This window comes from Schistocerca gregaria, chromosome 6 (genome assembly GCF_023897955.1).
Source record: "Schistocerca gregaria isolate iqSchGreg1 chromosome 6, iqSchGreg1.2, whole genome shotgun sequence".
In the NCBI taxonomy this organism is placed as follows: Eukaryota; Metazoa; Arthropoda; class Insecta; order Orthoptera; family Acrididae; genus Schistocerca; species Schistocerca gregaria.
This window is the reverse complement of record NC_064925.1, coordinates 490,589,986-490,608,648: the sequence shown is the minus strand read 5'-3', so window position 1 is coordinate 490,608,648 and position 18,663 is coordinate 490,589,986. Positions and strand designations below refer to the sequence as shown.

The 18,663-nt window shown below is 38.8% G+C and overlaps 2 protein-coding genes across 2 annotated transcripts in view; one reads left to right on the top strand and one right to left on the bottom strand.

The window, feature by feature from the left end:
* LOC126277990 (transmembrane protein 62-like) overlaps positions 1-16,578 on the bottom strand; it is a 69,252-nt gene extending 52,674 nt beyond the window's left edge. The window contains exons 1-5 of the mRNA XM_049977656.1: positions 16,237-16,578; positions 16,042-16,153; positions 15,828-15,965; positions 5,632-5,846; positions 5,089-5,327 (exon numbers count right to left, since the gene is read on the bottom strand). Coding sequence (XP_049833613.1) covers positions 5,089-5,327; positions 5,632-5,846; positions 15,828-15,965; positions 16,042-16,153; positions 16,237-16,461 — 929 coding nt within the window. The 5' untranslated portion in view covers positions 16,462-16,578. The remainder of the gene's footprint in view (positions 1-5,088; positions 5,328-5,631; positions 5,847-15,827; positions 15,966-16,041; positions 16,154-16,236) is intronic.
* A 38-nt stretch (positions 16,579-16,616) lies between these two features.
* Positions 16,617-18,256, top strand: LOC126277989 (gem-associated protein 6-like). Its single transcript, XM_049977655.1, has 2 exons — positions 16,617-17,000; positions 17,075-18,256. Exons 1-2 carry the CDS (start codon positions 16,849-16,851, stop codon positions 17,430-17,432), a joined length of 510 nt encoding a protein of 169 aa, XP_049833612.1. The 5' UTR covers positions 16,617-16,848; the 3' UTR covers positions 17,433-18,256.
* Positions 18,257-18,663: the final 407 nt, after the last annotated feature.

Genomic DNA, 18,663 nt, shown 5'->3' with positions numbered 1-18,663 from the left:
AAAATTTAAAAACAGAAGTTGTTTTCAAACAAGAAACTAGGAAGTGAAGCATCTGATACTGCACAAAATTTGTTTATAATCAACTAGTTTTTAGGAGAGGTCATTTTTTGCAGTAAGTATATAAATATTCATTTCATAAATTCAAACAACATTTTCTGACTGCAATTCAGTAGTTATTTATGTTCCAGACTTACTTCTTCTTGTATATTAAAGGGATCTTAAGTGGATTTTTTTTCTGGTGTAATGCAGTATTGATTAAATTCGCACAGCTGGGGTTCACAGCCACATAAAATTTTGTGGATGACATCATGGTCACCTCTGACAGTAAATTTATTTATTTATGTAAAAAGCCACTATTGTTATTTCAGCCGTGTGGGTATTATTAAGTGGAATACTGTAAAACTGTGCTTTAGCACATGTCAAAGCCTAAAAAATGTCCGACTTGTACACATGCCCATATGCACATATGTCATATTTTGGTTTTGACGTGTGCTAAAGCACAATTTTGCAGTATTCCACTTGATAATGGCCACACATCCAAAATTACAATACTGGCTTTTACAAACAAATAAATTTACAGCCAAAGGCAGCCACAATACCATTTGCAAAAAAACACTACTTTGCTTTTAAATATGGTACTTCACTTTTCTTGATATGCGAAGGCCACTTCAAAACTTCTGCACAAAGTGCACGAGCGTCTGTAACTGTGGAACTACTGAATGATACCCATGTGAAAAATGTAAGTTGTGAACCACATTTTCAGCTACCACCATGTATATTTAGTAATAATTCTTGTTTCGAGTGAGATGTTCTAATTTGAAATGGAGGGAAGAAATGACTCAAGTCAAATCTTAGCTAGTGACCAGCAGTCTTATATCAAAACTGAATTTTGAAGGGATAACACCTACCAAAACTCACAACGCTCTAGGCGAACTGTGCAGGAATAGTGTACTGGATCAAAGTATAGTGTTATAGTGGAATTCCCATAAATGCAAAGGCCACTCAAGTACCGATGGATTGGGTGGCCAATAACTGCAACAGACAATGCTTCCACTTTTTTTTTTGGAGGGGTGGGTGGGTGCAATCAGTCTTCTGACTGGTTTGATGTGGCCCGCCACAAATTCCTCTCCTGTGCTAACCTCTTCATCTCAGAGAATCACTTGCAACTTACATCCTCTATTATTTGCTGGATGTATTCCAATCTCTGTCTTCTCTACACTTTTTGCCTTCTACAGCTCCCTCAAGTACCATGGAAGTCATTCCCTTATGTCTTAGTAGATGTCCTGTCATCCTGTCCCTTCTCCTTATCAGTGTGATCTACATATTCCTTTCCTCTCCGATTCTGCACAGAATCTCCTCATTCCTTACCTTATCAGTCCACCTAATTTTCAACATTCATCTGTAGCACCACATCTCCAATGCTTCAATTCTCTTCTGTTCTGGTTTTCCCACAGTCCATGTTTCACTACCATATAATGCTGTGCTCCAGATGTACATTTTCAGAAATTTATTTCTCAAATTAAGGTCGATATTTGGTATGAGTAGACTTCTCTTGGCCAGGAATGCCCTCCTTGTCATTGTTAGTCTGCTTATGATGTCCTCCTTGCTCTGCCCATCACTTCTTGTTATTTTACTGTCTAGGTATCAGAATTCCTTAACTTCATCTACTTCGTGACCATAGATCCTAATATTAAGTTACTCGCTGTTGTCGTTTCTACTACTTCTCATTACCTCCGTCTTTCTTCGATTTACTATCAATCCATACTCTGTTCTCATTAGACTGTTCATTCCGTTCAGCAGATCGTTTGATTTTTCTTCGCTTTCACTCAGGATAGCAATGTCATCAGCGAATCATATCATTGATATCCTTTCACCTTGAATTTTAATTACACTCCTGAACCTTTCTTTTATTTTCATCATTGCTTTCTTGATGCACAGATTTAACAGTAAGGGTGAAAGACTACATGCTTGTCTTACACCCTTTTTAATATGAGCACTTTGTTCTTGGTCGTCCACTCTTATTATTCCATCTTGGCTGTTGTACATATTGTATATGACCCGTCTCTCCCTACAGCTTACCCCAGTTTTTCTCAGAATTTCGAACATCTTGCACCATTTTACATTGTTGAACGCTTTTTCCAGGTCGACAAATCCTATGAACGTGTCTTGATTTTTCTTTAGCCTTGCTTCCATTATTAGCCGTAACGTCAGAATGGCCTCTCTCGTGACTTTACTTTTCCTAAAGCCGAACTGATCGTCACCTAGCGCATTCGCAATTTTCTTTTCCATTCTTCTGTATGTTATTTTTGTCAGCAACTTGGATGCATGAGCTGCTAAGCTGATTGTGCGATAATTCTCGCACTTGTCAGCTCTTGCCGTCTTCGGAATTGTGTGGGTGATGCTTTTCCGAAAGTCAGATGGTATGTCACCAGACTCATATATTCTACACACCAACATGAATAGTCGTTTTGTTGCCACTTTCCCTAATGATGTTAGAAATTCCGATGGAATGTTATCTATCCCTTCTGCCTTATATGACCGTAAGTCCTCCAAAGCTCTTTTAAATTCTGATTCTAATACCAGGTCCCCCATCTCTTCTAAATCAACTTCTTTTCTTCTTCTATCACAACAAACAAATCTTCCCCCTCATAGAGGCTTTCAATGTATTCTTTCCACCTATCACTCTTTCATTTGCATTTAACAGTGGAATTCTCATTGCACTCTTAATGTTATCACCTTTGCTTTTAATGTCACCGAAGGTTGTTTTGACTTTCCTGTATGCTGAGTCAGTCCTACCGACAATCATTTATTTTTCTATTTCTTCACATTTTTCATGCAGCCATTTCATCTTAACTTACATGCCCTTCCTATTTATTTAATTCCTCATCATTACTGACCATGTTTTGCAAGGAGATCGACAAAAAATGTGAAGAAATTAAAAATGAAGCAAATGTGTGTTTGATGTTCAGAATCTTACTGAGAAACTACAGAAAAGAAATGTCACTGCAAAATGGCTTCCTTATCATCTGAATGAAGCAAATTGCACAAGAATCACACAATTGCTTAAATGCTATGAGACAGAGGAAGATCAGTTGTTAAATCGGACAGTTGCCAGGGATGAAAACAGGATGTGAGACATTGAGCGAGAATTGAAAACATTCTGATTCTCTGCAGCCCAAAAAATGCCATCACCATCAGTGAAAGACAAGATGGTGATAACTGTGGTTTACAACGAGAATAGAGTGATAGCAACAGATAAAGTGCTCCAGGGCACCACTGTAACGGAATAATACTATGTGGATTTTCTGTGAAATGTTTTGCACCACAAGAAGGTCCTACACTTTCCAGTTGGAGTGCTTATTCTTCATTACCACATACAATTGCATGTTGCTCAGGAAATATGAACAGTTTCGCAGAATTATGGATGAGAAAACATTCCCCATCCATCCTACAGTCCTGAAATGGCCCAAATAGCCCAACTAGACTTTGATGTTTCCAAACTCAAGAAACCACTCCAAAGGAAATTTATCAAACCACTGAAGAGGCTTCTGATGCAGTGACCAACACAATAAAAGATATCAATGAAGATGCATCCTAATGGGAATACAAGACATGCTGAAATTATGAGACGCTATTAATGAGAACTTTGGAGATTACACTGAAGACCTGTAAAGTCATATTGAGAAATTAAAAAAAAAAAATTGAATCATAATTTTACATTGTGCAGAATTTTTGAAATAACTCGATTTACATGAACAAAACATTGCTTACGGTTATTGACTTGTCCTTCCAAAATTTGTGTTTCCTTCCACCTGGACGTAGGTTAGCAGACACTTTTCCACTCTACTAATAAAAATTTGACACAAATTTGCATTGAGTATTTTGAGTTTGTTGTTTTTACACTCTTGTTTCAATAGTTCATGATATGGAAACACTCACTGCATATCTGACAAGTAGATACGATAGGAATGTGGTAGAGATAAGCTCGCTCTTGCACTGGGCAGGGGGAGCTGCATGTAACTCACAATTAAGTGAATTGGGAAGGAGACAGAATGGGGGAAGAGGGCGAACATGGAGAGGAAGATGTGAGTGGACAATGAGTAGACTGGTGGTGGTGGTGGTGGTGGTGGTGGGGGGGGGGGGGGGGGGGAGCTCTTGATCTGCCCCTCCACCCCCACCCTTCCCCACACCCCAAACGTCACTTCTCTACATTCTCACCCTCCTCTCTGCAGTCTCTCTCTCTCTCTCTCTCTCTCTCTCTCTCTCTCTCTCTCTCTCTCTCTCTCTCTCATGCTCCCTTCCTGTTTCTAAATCATCCTTACAATCCACTCCTCCATTCCACTGTACACAGTGTGATACATCCAACTCCTCAGCTGCTCCAGGGTTGGCTTACTGATGCCACATTCCTATTCCATCTGCTTGCTGTGTCTCCCTTCACGTTTGCCAGCCACCCTTTCCTCTCTCCTTGACACCTTTCTTCCCACTCAACCCAACACAATCCCTCGCCTTAGTTAAGCTACAACGCCAGTATAATGTAGTCGCTTGGAGTTGCATAGCATGAAAATTCAAGCTGCATGTAAAATAGTTTCTTAAAGCATAAATTGTGTGAAAATATATTTACCTGTTTTTATGAGTAACTCCCGTGCCATAGGAACCTCTAAAATTCTGTTTGCAAAATTTACTATCTTAAAAAATATCAAACTATGTTTTGACATGGCAGGTAAGACCATTTGTTTATGAGCAACAAAATTCTTGCAGACATTGTTCATGTGCTTGAAAGTTAAAAACAAGGATAAGTGAAACAAACAGAATTCACAAACAAGTTTCTTTTCTACACCTGTATTTAATATTTTATCATATGATTTTTGGATTGCTGTTGCTTGTTATAAGCCAACTCTTGTGCTAACATAAACAAATGTATACCAGCATGGAGGTGAGTGCCACACTACAGCAACAATACATTTCAGTAAATTCTTTACACTTAATGAACTATGAACAAATATTATAGTTTAAGTAGTACGAGAGGTACTACAAATATTGTACAAATGACTCTGCACACAATATTTCTCAGTACTTTGGGATACCTACATGCGATTATCTTTCCAGTCAGCAAGTTCAAGTTCTAGAAAGCCATCATTTTGTATTGTGTACATGTTTGGAACAACACCTCCCAACATATGGAAATGACCACAGAGATACGCCACAGATTGAGGTGGTCCCCCAATCAATGCTCGCGCACCTGGAGATGGTGCTAAAATGCAGGATGTTGGATAATGACCAAACCATATCACCGCATCACTAGTAGCGGATGCTTCCTCTGCCAATCCCTGTTGCAGTGGGATGTGAAATGAGAAATATGTAAAGATATTATCAGAAAGTTTCCTGAAATTAAAAATGTAATGCCAATCTACCACTTAAAATTCTTTTCTGACTATTAATAACAAACATGCAATACATATAATATTAGTTCAATACAGATGTAGCACCCCAGTTAATTTTATATGTCATTAATGTTTCTGTTCTGAAAGATCTTTTACTCACAATACTTGAAACGAAGAATGAAAAATGGTTCTGATCCAAATTGAAACAGTTATATGCTTAAAATGCAATTTTACAAAAACCATAGCTAACCTTAACATGTGATATCTCCTCGGCAGACAGCACACCGATGAAGTTGAAAGGACGTCGGGGACCAGGATCGAGGCATGCATCCATTGCTATAAATGAATATGTGTCTCCATTGTGCCTCAGTCTGTATAAGTAAGACTTTGGGTGTGCTGGTCCTTGTACTGAATAGTTCCGATAATAATTTCTAGCTGACTGTATGCCTGGGACATTAAAATTATCTGTAACAGATGTATATTATTTGAAATATGAAACTCATAGCTCTGAAAGAACTATACTGAGGTGACTATTTAAGTAACAGACATAGTTGATGTATGTAACATTCTTAAGTGAAATGTGGCAAATATGTTAAGTGCTCTGAAATTAGGCCAAGATCTCTTCATCAAAACAAATAAATAAAATAACAAACAAAAGCATTCCACAATCAAGCTCACAGGACTGCACAACGTTGACCAGACACTTTGTCATCCTCTGCCATATGAAGTCGTTTTCAGGTTACCTTCCATTCAGAAAGCTGTTGCACTTAGTGCTATATTGACTTGTACATTACAGATTGCAGCGATAAGTCGTCCTTTTTAAATTTTATTGTGCAGATCTAGATTTTGGCTAGAGGCTAGCTGAAATCTAGATCTGCACAATAAAATTTAAAAAGGACATCTGATTGCTCCAATCTATAATTTACAAGTGAAGTAATTTTGATGCAATTTGGGGGAGGAAAGGAGGGGCCTTTTTCAGCAAATGTTGGCTTTCTAGATCTCAGAGCCACTAGTTCTCATTCAAGCAGCTTCTCAATCAGGATCACAAAGCTGAGTAAACCCTGTTTCAGTCCTCCCATCAAGGAAAAATGCCTGGCATTACCAGGAATTAAACCTACGTCCTCTGTATGGTTGTAAATCACACTGACTAATCAAGTATGAGGCAGACCTCTATACAACACATATGCTTAAAAATAGCAGTAATAATTCATGGTGTGAACTATTTTGCAATTTCATTATACTTCTAGTGGGCCAAAATCAAGATATGGAAATTTACACAAGACGGACATCCATCATCATTTAGTTGGCGAAAGATTAGTAAATTGCATTTGGGCATGAATAGTTCACTTAAACTACACTACTTCCCCATGAATTAAAAACAAATATGAAGAAGCCAGTGTATATGATGATAGCAAAAAGAATGCTTAAAAATAAGAATTTTCTCTGAATGAGAGAAAGAGATAAACCAGTGGGGCATGAAACTAAACACCACTATACAGGAACAGTGAATTTATTCTGATTCCAAATTAAACAACACTCGCAAATGGGCTACACTGAGTCACGCTGCTGGTTCACAGTGATTTTGTGACGGTGAAATCTTCTCAATAAATGGCTAAGATTACGACTGAGGAGGAATCAGTTAATTTGGCTACTGATGTTATTCATATTTGTCCAGAGAAAACTGAAAAGGAAAATACAGAAAATGTCGCTTTCGGCTAGAAGGAAGCTGAGTCACTTCAACTTGGTTCAAGAACTCTTACTCACACCTGCTGATTTGTTGTTGTGGTCTTCAGTCCTGAGACTGGTTTGATGCAGCTCTCCATGCTACTCTATCCTGTGCAAGCTTCTTCATCTCCCAGTACCTACTGCAACCCACATCCTTCTGAATATGCTTAGTGTATTCATCTCTTGGTCACCCTCTACAATTTTTACCCTCCACGCTGCCCTCCAATACTAAATTGGTGATCCCTTGATGCCTCAGAACATGTCCTACCAACCGATCCCTTCTTCTGGTCAAGTTGTGCCACAAACTTCTCTTCTCCCCAATCCTATTCAATACTTCCTCATTAGTTGTGCGATCTACCCAACTTATCTTCAGCATTCTTCTATAGCACCACATTTCGAAAGCTTCTATTCTCTTCTTGCCCAAAATATTTATCATCCATGTTTCACTTCCATACATGGCTACACTCCATACAAATACTTTCAGAAAAGACTTCCTGACACTTAAATCTATACTCGATGTTAACAAATTTTTCTTCTTCAGAAACGCCTTCCTTGCCATTGCCAGTCTACATTTTATATCCTCTCTACTTCGACCATTGTCAGTTACTTTGCTCCCCAAATAGGAAAACTCCTTTACTACTTTAAGTGTCTCATTTCTTAATCTAATTCCCTCAGTATCACCCGACTTAATTCGACTACATTCCATTATCCTCATTTTGCTTTTGTTGATGTTCATCTTATATACTCCTCTCAAGACACTGTCCATTCCGTTCAACTGCTCTTCCAAGTCCTTTGCTGTCTCTGACAGAATTACAATGTCATCAGCAAACCTCAAAGTTTTTATTTAATCTCCATGGATTTTAATACCTACTCCGAATTTTTCTTTTGTTTCCTTTACTGCTTGCTCAATATACAGATTGAATAACATCGGGGAGAGGCTACAACCCTGTCTCACTCACCTGCTGATTGGTGAAAGTATTTACAAATGGATGTGAATAAGTACATTGCATTGCTCCAAACTGCCACCCCTAATCATCAGGGCAAAGGATACAAATACGAGACAAGCCATTACCCTACTTGAGAGACAGACTGCCACATTTTGGTAGATTACACATGGGTGTACCTATGATGAACTGAAATTCCTTACAGGTATTTCACCTCAGGTTTTTATCAGATAATTCCTAACAACTGCCAATTGATTCTGTGTTGTTTACAACACCATATAAATATAGGCATATATCGAAAAACCTGCAATAAAACTTTAAATTATTTAAATATTAAAAAAGGTTTGCAATAAATTACTAAGAAATCATAAACAATGTATATAAAATGTTATTGCTTCTCACAATTATTCCTTTCAATCATTATTGTTGTTAACTGAACTGACAGAAATGTTAATTGCTGCCACAACTGTTTTCTCATTTATAGTTGACAGAGCAGTAATGGTATGCTCAGTAACTGTGCATTGCTTAATTTAAGAGATTTAAGAGTTTGTGTCACTAAAGCTGTTTGCCAACAGAATCATGTAGTAATTTTTGTTTATCCACATACGGTGTGGGGATGGAGATAGGTTGTTTTATTCCTCTGGCTATTTTTCTGACGCTTGGTTTGTTTACACTTGAGGTTATTTGAAAGTTGTTGACATGTACAAGAAGGAATGGGTGTTGACTATGCTCACCAGATGATCATCGAATGGGTCAATCTCTGAAAACAAGAATAAAAGTAAAATATCACCCATAATAAGGAGTGTTTAAAAAAATTCATCCAGTTTCATAAGACTACATAATTTACATTAACAAGGATAAAAATTTGGAGTAAATTTTAACTTACGACCACAACTAAAAGCTTACATCGGCAGCAGTTGTTAAGTTGCTTTCCATTTACTGCCATTAGAGATCTACATGGTGCAGCTGGATCACTATCTCTTAGCCCAATGTGCACTGAAGTGGGACAATGACAACAGCACAAGAAAATGAGAGTTGCATTCTCCATGTCAACAAGTGCAATTCAGTTACAACTGTGTGCTGCCATTTTTCCTCCTGAGATCAAAGTATTTGATGACAGCAACAGTAGTTTATAGACACTAGTTTATTTTATACGAGGAATTTTGCAGGTTTCCCAAATATGCTTGTTCAAGAAACAGAGCACGTGAAGTTTTAGTCATCGTGCCAGCCGAGAGAGAGCCATCCCTCACATGTCTATCTGGTGTGTTTTCAGGCAATGTTTTTATTTCCAACCATACAAGATTCAACGGCTACAAGTCCTTCATGATGGTGATAAAAATAAGTGCAGTTTTGCACATACGTTCTGGGTGTGGAGGTAGAACATAACAATTGCCTTTCATTTTTGGTGTTCACTGATATGGCTATGTTTCACTAAAGTGGGAAAGTGAACTGCCACAAACTGAACTCAGACTATGGAGAACGCAACACCCATATACCATAGTTGAGGACAAGAGAGACTTTCCATTGCTTCATGTGTTTAGAGCCATTTTCTGAGAAAATATTTATGGCCTTTTCTTTTGTGAAGAAGAAACAGTTACATGAATAGCGTACCCAGTAAAGTTGTAGATCTGGCTTCTTCCACAATGGCAAGATGATGCCAAAAATTTCATTTTTCAACACGATTGTGTACCATCGCACTGATACCTGCATGCAAACACATCTTAACAATTAAGTCCTTCAGTGCTGGATCAGCTATAAGAGGCCTAAAGACCTCTTACTCCAACATAGGCCTCTAAGACTGTCTGATATGATGGCAAGGTTTTTCTTTTAAGAATTCACCTATGTGCCTCACCTTCTGACAATCTTGGGTGGACTGCAGTGGAACATAAGAACAGCAGTGAATGCAGTAACTTCACGCTTGTACAAGTAAGGGTCAAGTTTTACTACACAATCTGGATGACTGTTATGCTCATTGAGTGTTTGTGAAAGATAAATCAAAACATTGATCCTAAATGAAAAAAGTATTCCAAAGATTATATGTGCATGCATTTAAAAGATGTACCTTCACAAAACTGGAAGGTTCCTTTATAAGTAGAAACACTCTAGTCCTCTGCATAAGTTAAAATCCACATCAAGTTTCTATTTTCATTCTTGTGCAATACATACTCTTAGGAAAACTAATGAATCTTTTTGAAATGCCAGGTACATAAAATGTTGTCGTTATTAATAGGCAGGCAGCTGTACTGTTACTTTAGGAGAAAGTAATTTAACAACTGAACACACTAGCAATCTAGCAGGCCTTAATTCACTGTGTGTAGGGAAACTCAGATGGATTTGTGTGGCTTGGCAATGTGGATTTTGGACGTACAAAAAAATCCAATTGGACCAGACATGCTATGCCACTCAATACAAGTTTCCGTACACACAGTGAGTACTGTCTCAGTTTTAGGCCATTTGGGCTTGCTTGTGTAGAAAGAATGCAAAGAACACTATATAGATGCTACAGACATAAATGATGAGCATTAAGACAGAGGGCAAGAAAGCTAACTGAATAACAACACACATACTTGAAACCAAAGTGGAAATGTAACTACGCAAGCAGATGTGAGTTTAAGCAATAAGTAATAAAATGGTTTCCATAAATTACGGAAAAATCACAAAAACTGAAACAGCTTATGAAAACATTTGGCAATAGGTTTTATTGTGATAGAGCTGCAGAAACCTATGACATGAAAATCAGTGCTACTGTGATAAATTTTAGTTCCCTGTACACAGCAGATATCTGCAGTTTGGAAGATCATGCAGAGTGAGGGAAGGCAGTTTGACTTGATTTGGATCGAATTTTCTGGATGGTGTGTGATGGTAGTGCACTGCAAATAAGAGAGTGATCAGACGGCATTGGCCAAAGGTTTAAACATTCATCCTCAGTCTGAAGACACAATTGGTGCAGTTCTCCGCACTAGTCTATCCTGTGCAAGCTTCTACATCTGTACATAACTACTGCAACCAAATCCAGTAGAACCTGTTTAGTGCCGTGAAGCATTGGTCTTCTTTTACAGTTTTTGTCCCCCACATTTCCCTCTATTATCAAATTAATTATTTTTCTATTCCTCACAGTGTGCCCCAGCAACCTACAATTTTTTTAGTCCAGTTACCGCAAAAAAAGCTTTGGCTTCACTGGCAGAAATATTGTATCATGGCAGACATTACAGTTTTTATTTCTTCTCTCTGAACTTGCCTTGTGTAGAAGGTTTGCCAATAGTATGTATGTAGCCACATGTGAAGTTTCATCTGCTCAGTTCAGGAGCATGCTGAACAACATACCAACTGAAGTGAGATTTTATCTTGTAAAGTGATGGCAGGTATGCTTTGATTTGAGAAGAAACCAGTACCAATCATCATCCATTCGTCAGGATGATAATGCCTGCAGAAGAGGCAGTGTTTGTGTGTGGCATTGTATGTTCCGATGAATGCAGAACTTCACATCCCTCCGCACAGAACTGTGGCTACACATATCTAGATTGATGACACACTTTATGTATACGGTCATCCTTATGCTAATGGAACAGGTGATGACCTTGCCCCGGAAGATGATGAAAATTGCAAGTACAGGACTCATTTGAGACTGCATTAAATACTGCACCACATTGCTGACAACTAACCAAAACACAATCATACAGAGTATCTTGACAGATACAATAGGCTTGATGAACGATCGAGTAATAGAACCCAGTATGTTATATAGGGTGGCAAATTCTGGAACAGAAATAAAAGTATCACTGAGTGTGTGTAAAAGAAGCACAATAGGAATTCCACTGCTCTCAACATACAGGGTGAGCACGAAGTCTTGCCCTGATCACAAAAACTTATAACAGAATAACTGTTTCACATAATAATTTACATTTGATGCCGTTACATGGGTTAGTGTTATTAGTTTTTTAAAACCTCTTACGTTAGTAAACCTCAACATGTGCTGCTTTGGTAGCTCAGAGAAAGTTGAGGCAGTATTCCAGTTCCTGCCAGGTGTTTCGTAACATGTGTTCTGTCACAGTACCCACAGCAGCTTGTATCCTAGCCTTCAGTTTGTCGACATCAGCAACTAGTGTGATGAAGACTCTGTGCTTGATACAGCCCCAGAAAAAAAGTCAAGGGGCATAATGTCTGGGGAGCGGGTACTCCCCTCTCCAGACATTACGTCCCTTGACTCTTTTTCTGGGGCTATATCAAGGACAGAGTCTTCACCACACCAGTTGCTGACATCGACAAACTGAAGGCTAGGATACAAGCTGCTGTGGATACTGTGACAGAACACGTTATGAAACACCTGGCAGGAACTGGAATACCGCCTCGACATTCTCTGAGCTACCAAAGCAGCACATGTTGAGGTTTACTAACATAAATCTTCTTTAAAAAACTAGTAACACTATTCATGTAACGGCATCAAATGTAAATTATTATGTCAAACAGTTATTCTGTTATAAGTTTTTGTGATCAGGGCAAGACTTCGTGCTCACCGTGTATATAAATGTTGTATCAGATAAAATCAGCAGCACTACAAGACTATTCACTGACCATGTTGTTATTTACAGGAAAGTATCATTGTCATACGACTGTATGGAAATGCAGAAAGTCTTTGACAAAAATTTCCACTCTGTGTAATGATTGGCAGTTGTCTTTATATGTGGATAAATGCAAGACAATGCAGTAAGAGAAAGAACCCTGACAGTACAGACTTAAATATGTCAGAAGAGTGCAGTGTATCTGCAAAGAAAACTGCATACAAGCCACTAGTGTGACCAAGACCTTATCTAGTAAGCACAATAATAGACATTGAACAAATTGAGAGATGCATAACCAAGACCTTAAAATGGTGGTATAGCCCCTATGAAACGGTAAGAGAAATGTATGGGGAACATAAATGTGAACCCTTGGAAGAAAGACTGCCTGATTTTCACAAACCCTGTTGGATAAGTACTTGGACTTGACACAGACTGTGTGCTCATTCTGTTGTCATCACTGTATATCTTAGCTACGGGATGGTGAGAATAAGATAAGAGATATTAGGGCATGTACAGAAGCACACTGCATTGGCACCAGCTGATGTTACCATGGAAACACAGTAGCTGGTGCTACATTACTACTGACCACTGTGGTGCCGCTACTGAGATGGCGCTGATCCTCAAGCACACATTCTGATGGGAACATGCCAGACTTTGCCATATAAGCCAGTCCAAAGCCAGACTAAGCCAGTTTTGTTTTAGGGTTCAAGAACAACTAAGATCACACCAACCCATGTCAGAACCTTAGAACACTAATACAGAAAAGGAGCACAATTGATGGAAGAAAAGAGAGCTAAAAACAAGGACTTCCTCATGGAGAAAAGCCCACAAAATATGCCATAAAGACAATGGAGGTCTCGAACTAAAGATTAAATGTCTTTTGTCATATTGCTGTACTGCATAAAAAGTGAAATGCAATCGACAGCCTGTGCGTCATTTGCTAAAATGGGCAATAACTCAGATGGCAAACATATATTAGATTATAAGTGGTAAAAAAGGGCATTCTGTCAGGAAATGGTGAACCATCAAAGATTGATGACAATGAGCACAAAGTGGTGGGAATCACCACTTAACAAATGGTGATGGCTAAAACGACAGTGTCCAATATGCAACCTAGCTAAAATGATCTCCTCATCGCGAGAGGGCCGAGAGGTGGTTGGCCAAGTCGCTGGAGAGGTATTAATCCCTGAAGTTTGTTCCCATGAAGGGAAGACCAGTGGTGTTGACAAAGTGACACCACCTGCTGACAGACGGCAAAATGGAGATCATTGGAAGAAATGGAAGAACCAACAGGCGGAGGCAGGAGGACTGCAGCCTCGCCAGCAGCGTCAGCATCCTCATTTCTTGTCAGACCAACATGAACAGGAACTCGTATAAACATTACAGTGGCTCTCTCAAGAGCGAGCTAGTGGAAGTTTTCTTGGACCTGTTGCTCTAAGGGATGGGTGGTGTACAGCACACAGAGACTCTGAAGGGCACTAAGAGAATCAGAGCAGATGACACATTTGAAAAGCCTGTGTCACTGGATGTACTGGGTGGCCTTATAGAAGGTGAAGAGCTCTGCTGTAAATACTGAGCAGTGTTCTGGGAGCCAATACCGAAAATCATCGGTGCCAATGAAACACCCGACACCACGGTCAGTCTGAGTATCATCAGTGTACACAAACGTGCTATTGCTAAGTTATGTGCGAAGATCGAGAGTAGTTTCCTTAGGAAGTGAATGAAATCCAAGGAGAACACAGGCCACTGACGCATGAAGCCAAGATGGTGAAAGGTTCACACTCACTGGTAAAGTGGCAGGTAGTGTGAAGTTAAGCTGCCGGAAAAAGAGCTGAAGGCAACTCCTGGAAGTAGCAGAGAAGAGGGACGCAGCCCATACTGGCAGTCCAAGGAATCATTGAAGACGGAGGCACAGGATGGGTAGACAGGTATGGCAGACAAACGGCATGAGTATACACTGAGGAGAACATCACACCAGTATGACAACAGTAGTTCAGCGTCTTCTGCATAGAGACTCTCAACTGCGCTACTCTAAAACGCATCAGTTGCGAAACGAATGCCATGGTGGTGGATTGTATTTAGATGGCATAAGGAGGACAGACACACAGATGCACAAATGAAACATGCATAGTCCAGTTTTGAACGGCCAAGGGATCGGTACAATCAGAGGAGGGTGGTGCAATCTGTTTCCCAGGAAGTACTGCTTAGGACATGTGGGACACTGAGGGCCCGGGTCCAGCAGGCAGCCAGGTAAGACACATTCGAGAACCAAATATTCGAGTAGTCCCACAATAATCTGTGCGAATAGCTTAATTAATTAGTGCAGTATATTCTTTTTCCTCTAGAGGATTGCTTAGTGGTTTTAGATTAAAGTGTTGTATGTAAAGAACAAAACTCATTCTTTCTCAAATTCCATGGATACTGTGATGTATCTGATAGGTTATTATACAAATGATTGGTTTTGGTTTATCCCTATTAAATGTGTTGCCTGCCTGCTGTATTCTCATTAGCTAGGCCTGCTTAAGATCAGCTGTCAACACAATGTCTTGGATCCCCACATAATTTTGAGCACTGCCAACAAATCAATGTAACATGTAAATAACAGCACCTACCCTATTCTTAAGCTTTACTTAATTACAATTGGCTTCTTACATTCATTTAAACACACAAATTTCATTTTTATCTTCTTATTTGTAACCTATACAGCTGATATTTATAACTAGTCATTTTCAAGGGAATTAAATAGCAGCTTAGCCTTTATGAACTACATGGAGCATTTTCTGACAAATCAAACATCAACCAGTGGCAGAATACCACCCCACTATCAAAGCAAGAAAAGAAGTGTGTAAGGTAAACAGTGAACAACTACAGTTCAGAGTCTAGCAATGGAAAAATAAGGGTTAAACCATACCATTATGTTAGGAACTGTTCTCATACCACGAGAAAGAACCTAAAAAACAACTCTAAAATGTGACATCATATACTGATTCTCTGATGACTACTACCACAAATGCAAAGTGATGGTCACAAAAACATACGTGCACCAAGACTGAAGGAACATCATAAGCCAGATAACTGCTTATTAAAACTGGTTAAGTTCGTTGTGCTGAGAAGCAGCATGCAGCAAACACAGATAGGCAAGGAATTCAATACGAGTAGATACGCTATTTAGGCATCTGGAACTAAGAGTCAAATGATATAGAAATCTATAAACCAACCATGATTGCCTCTGATATCTAACCACACCGTCTTTTCGTTTATTTTAGTTTCATCTAAAACATTTTTGTATACCATCCATTCCTTTACATACTGGCGTGATCCCATGTTGTCTTCCGATTTGGCATCTGTTAGATCACCTTCAACAAAAATCATTCGTAAAAGTCTAGATACGAAGCGAAGTCCCAACTACATGTCGCCATTAACTATACAAACCTGATGCCAACACAACTGATGGCCTAATGGCATCAACTGTAATATCACAAAACTCTTTAAATTCCGTGACCCGCGTCTCATCGTGGAAAATACTAATGTGTATGTCTGACACCTGTAATCGTTCAAGTCATTGACCCTCTCAGTTAAAATTAAGAAAGTAAATTACTTTCCCATATTAACGTTGCTAATACAGACCTGCAAAAACCACATCAAATTTTCGGACGAATTCCCTATTATAACAGTGTCAGTATCCGTGCCACCTCTTTCCTTGTCTTTCAGCCGCCTGGACTTGAATGAGAATTTGTTGTTTTCGAGAACTTGGTCAATATCTACAGTTATGACACTAACAAGATTAGAAAGGAATATAGAAAAAATTAGGACCATTACAACTGCCACTAAAGCTTTCCGTAACACGGGCATGTTTCCTTGTGAGTTTCCTACGTATTCTATGTTTTATTTACAACAGTATACACAGAAACTGAAACAATCTCCGTCACCATCAGGTTGACCAACACCTGTATAGTGTATACGAATGATATCGAGCATTTCCGCAGTCTCAATGTTGTCATCCTGCTAGTAGTTGTTTTGTTTCATTTATCGTAGGTAGCTTCTATGAAATTATTTCGTGGTAGTGATATAATATTGTGTCTAAGTGTTTGCTATTGTGTCAGTGATTAATCTGTCAATACTTGTGTCATTATTTAAAATTATCAGTACAAATCTCACAACCACGACTTCAATACTTCTGAAGCCTTACACATGTTGGTTAACCTGAGTGTTTGTAGCATTTAACGAGTTGGCGCGATTATGGGTGAAAACAAGTGTGAATTTTCTCACGCAGTATTCGTAAACAATCCGATTCAATTCCGGTCTTACGTCCATAAATATGTGGAAGTGGAAACCATCGAAGGCGACGTACATAAAGGAACACTGTATACCATTGATCCTGTTTCCGAGAGGTATGATAACTCCAGTTATTTTTCGTTGTAATTATTATCTCTGTTGAAAGTAATCTCAGTTTTATTTCCTTCAGCGTTGTTCTCGTAAATAAAAATGAAGACAAACTGAGTATGGATATCATAATGGGACATGCTGTTAAGTCTTTGCAAATGAAAAAAAGTTGTGAGGAAGCACCAGTTGACGTGTTCTTAAAGAAGGATGAAGAAATGCCATCAGGTGAAATCGAGCGACGTAAGGGAAGATTGGCCGGTTGGTTGGAAAAGAACAGGACACCAGTAGAAGAAGACGGCCAGATTTTACGAATTGGGAGTGTTGTAGAAATACACCCACCATATGGAGTGCATAACTGTTTAAGCAGTAATGAAATTATATTGGACCGCATACAGAAACTGATGTTATCGATGCCAGATAATTACGATCTGGCAACATGAACGCTCTTTTTAGTATGAACAGCGAAACGTGTAAAAGATGAGACATTGTCATTAAATTATTTTTACTGTAGACTGTGAAAGAGATTTTAAAATATGTGTTTATTCAATGTTCTAATGTCTCAAGTTTTGAAGTAACTTCACTGAGGTGCAATACTTGTAGCCCCAGTGTGGTTCTTGATATTACTGTACGCATGCTGTTAGAAAAGTCTGAATATGCTCAGCCATTGTAACTTGTTGGCAATTACTCTTTGGTTAATACTCACAGTGAATACACACAATTTGGATTGTGCAATGTTAACATGTTGATTGCCATATGCATAGTGATGAATGTTTCATTGGCAAGCCACTGCACCTAGTGTAAGGTCTGTTGGCAGCATTGTGGCAGTCGACTTGTTCTAATCTTCAGTGTTCTTTTGTTGCACTACATTTCAAAAGCTGCTATTCTTTTCTGTCTATTATGTTTATCATCCATGTCTCGCTTCCGTACATATGGATATTTTAGCCCTGTTTGCAGGAGACATCTTTAGGGACAAGCTATCAAAATTTATGTAACTTATCAGAGATGCACTAGCATCACATGATCAGTAATAATACCCTGCGTACAGCTCATAATGGCCTATAAAGCTGGAAAGCTGGGACCTTTTGAGTTTTTTCCACTGTACAGTGTTTCTCTGTAGATATCTCCCGCAGAGTGTGAAATGTCAGTAAATAGTATCTTACATCAACCGCAGCCTCTGAACCCAAAAGCCTACGCACAAGTATTAATTAGTCTTGTCATTGTTGTATGGAGGTAGAAATAAATAGTTTGCTTTGTTACTGTTCAAGCCTAAATTGTGGAAGCAGAAGTCAAACTTTCGATCATAATTTGCAATTTTTCCTTTCCCTTGTTCAGATTAACAACAGTTTTGGAATACAACAAATTTTGTACTTATAGAAGAAAAAACTGTAGAAATCACTCTTCAGAATCTAGAAGAGGAAAGTCCAGAACAGAGCCCAATGAAACATCTGTGGTAACTGGCAGGGGTTGTATTTGGCTGACTTTGTCACTGTAATTAATTGCTGACTGCTGATTGGGCAAAATGTGTTAAAACATAAATAACAACATTCAAGCTCGAGATAGGAGATTTCTGCAAGTGTTAATATTAACCTATGTGATCATTCCATTTCACATCTCCACAAATTGTCACATCCCACTATTTGTACGAGTTCAGTGACTCCAGTTGTGACCCAC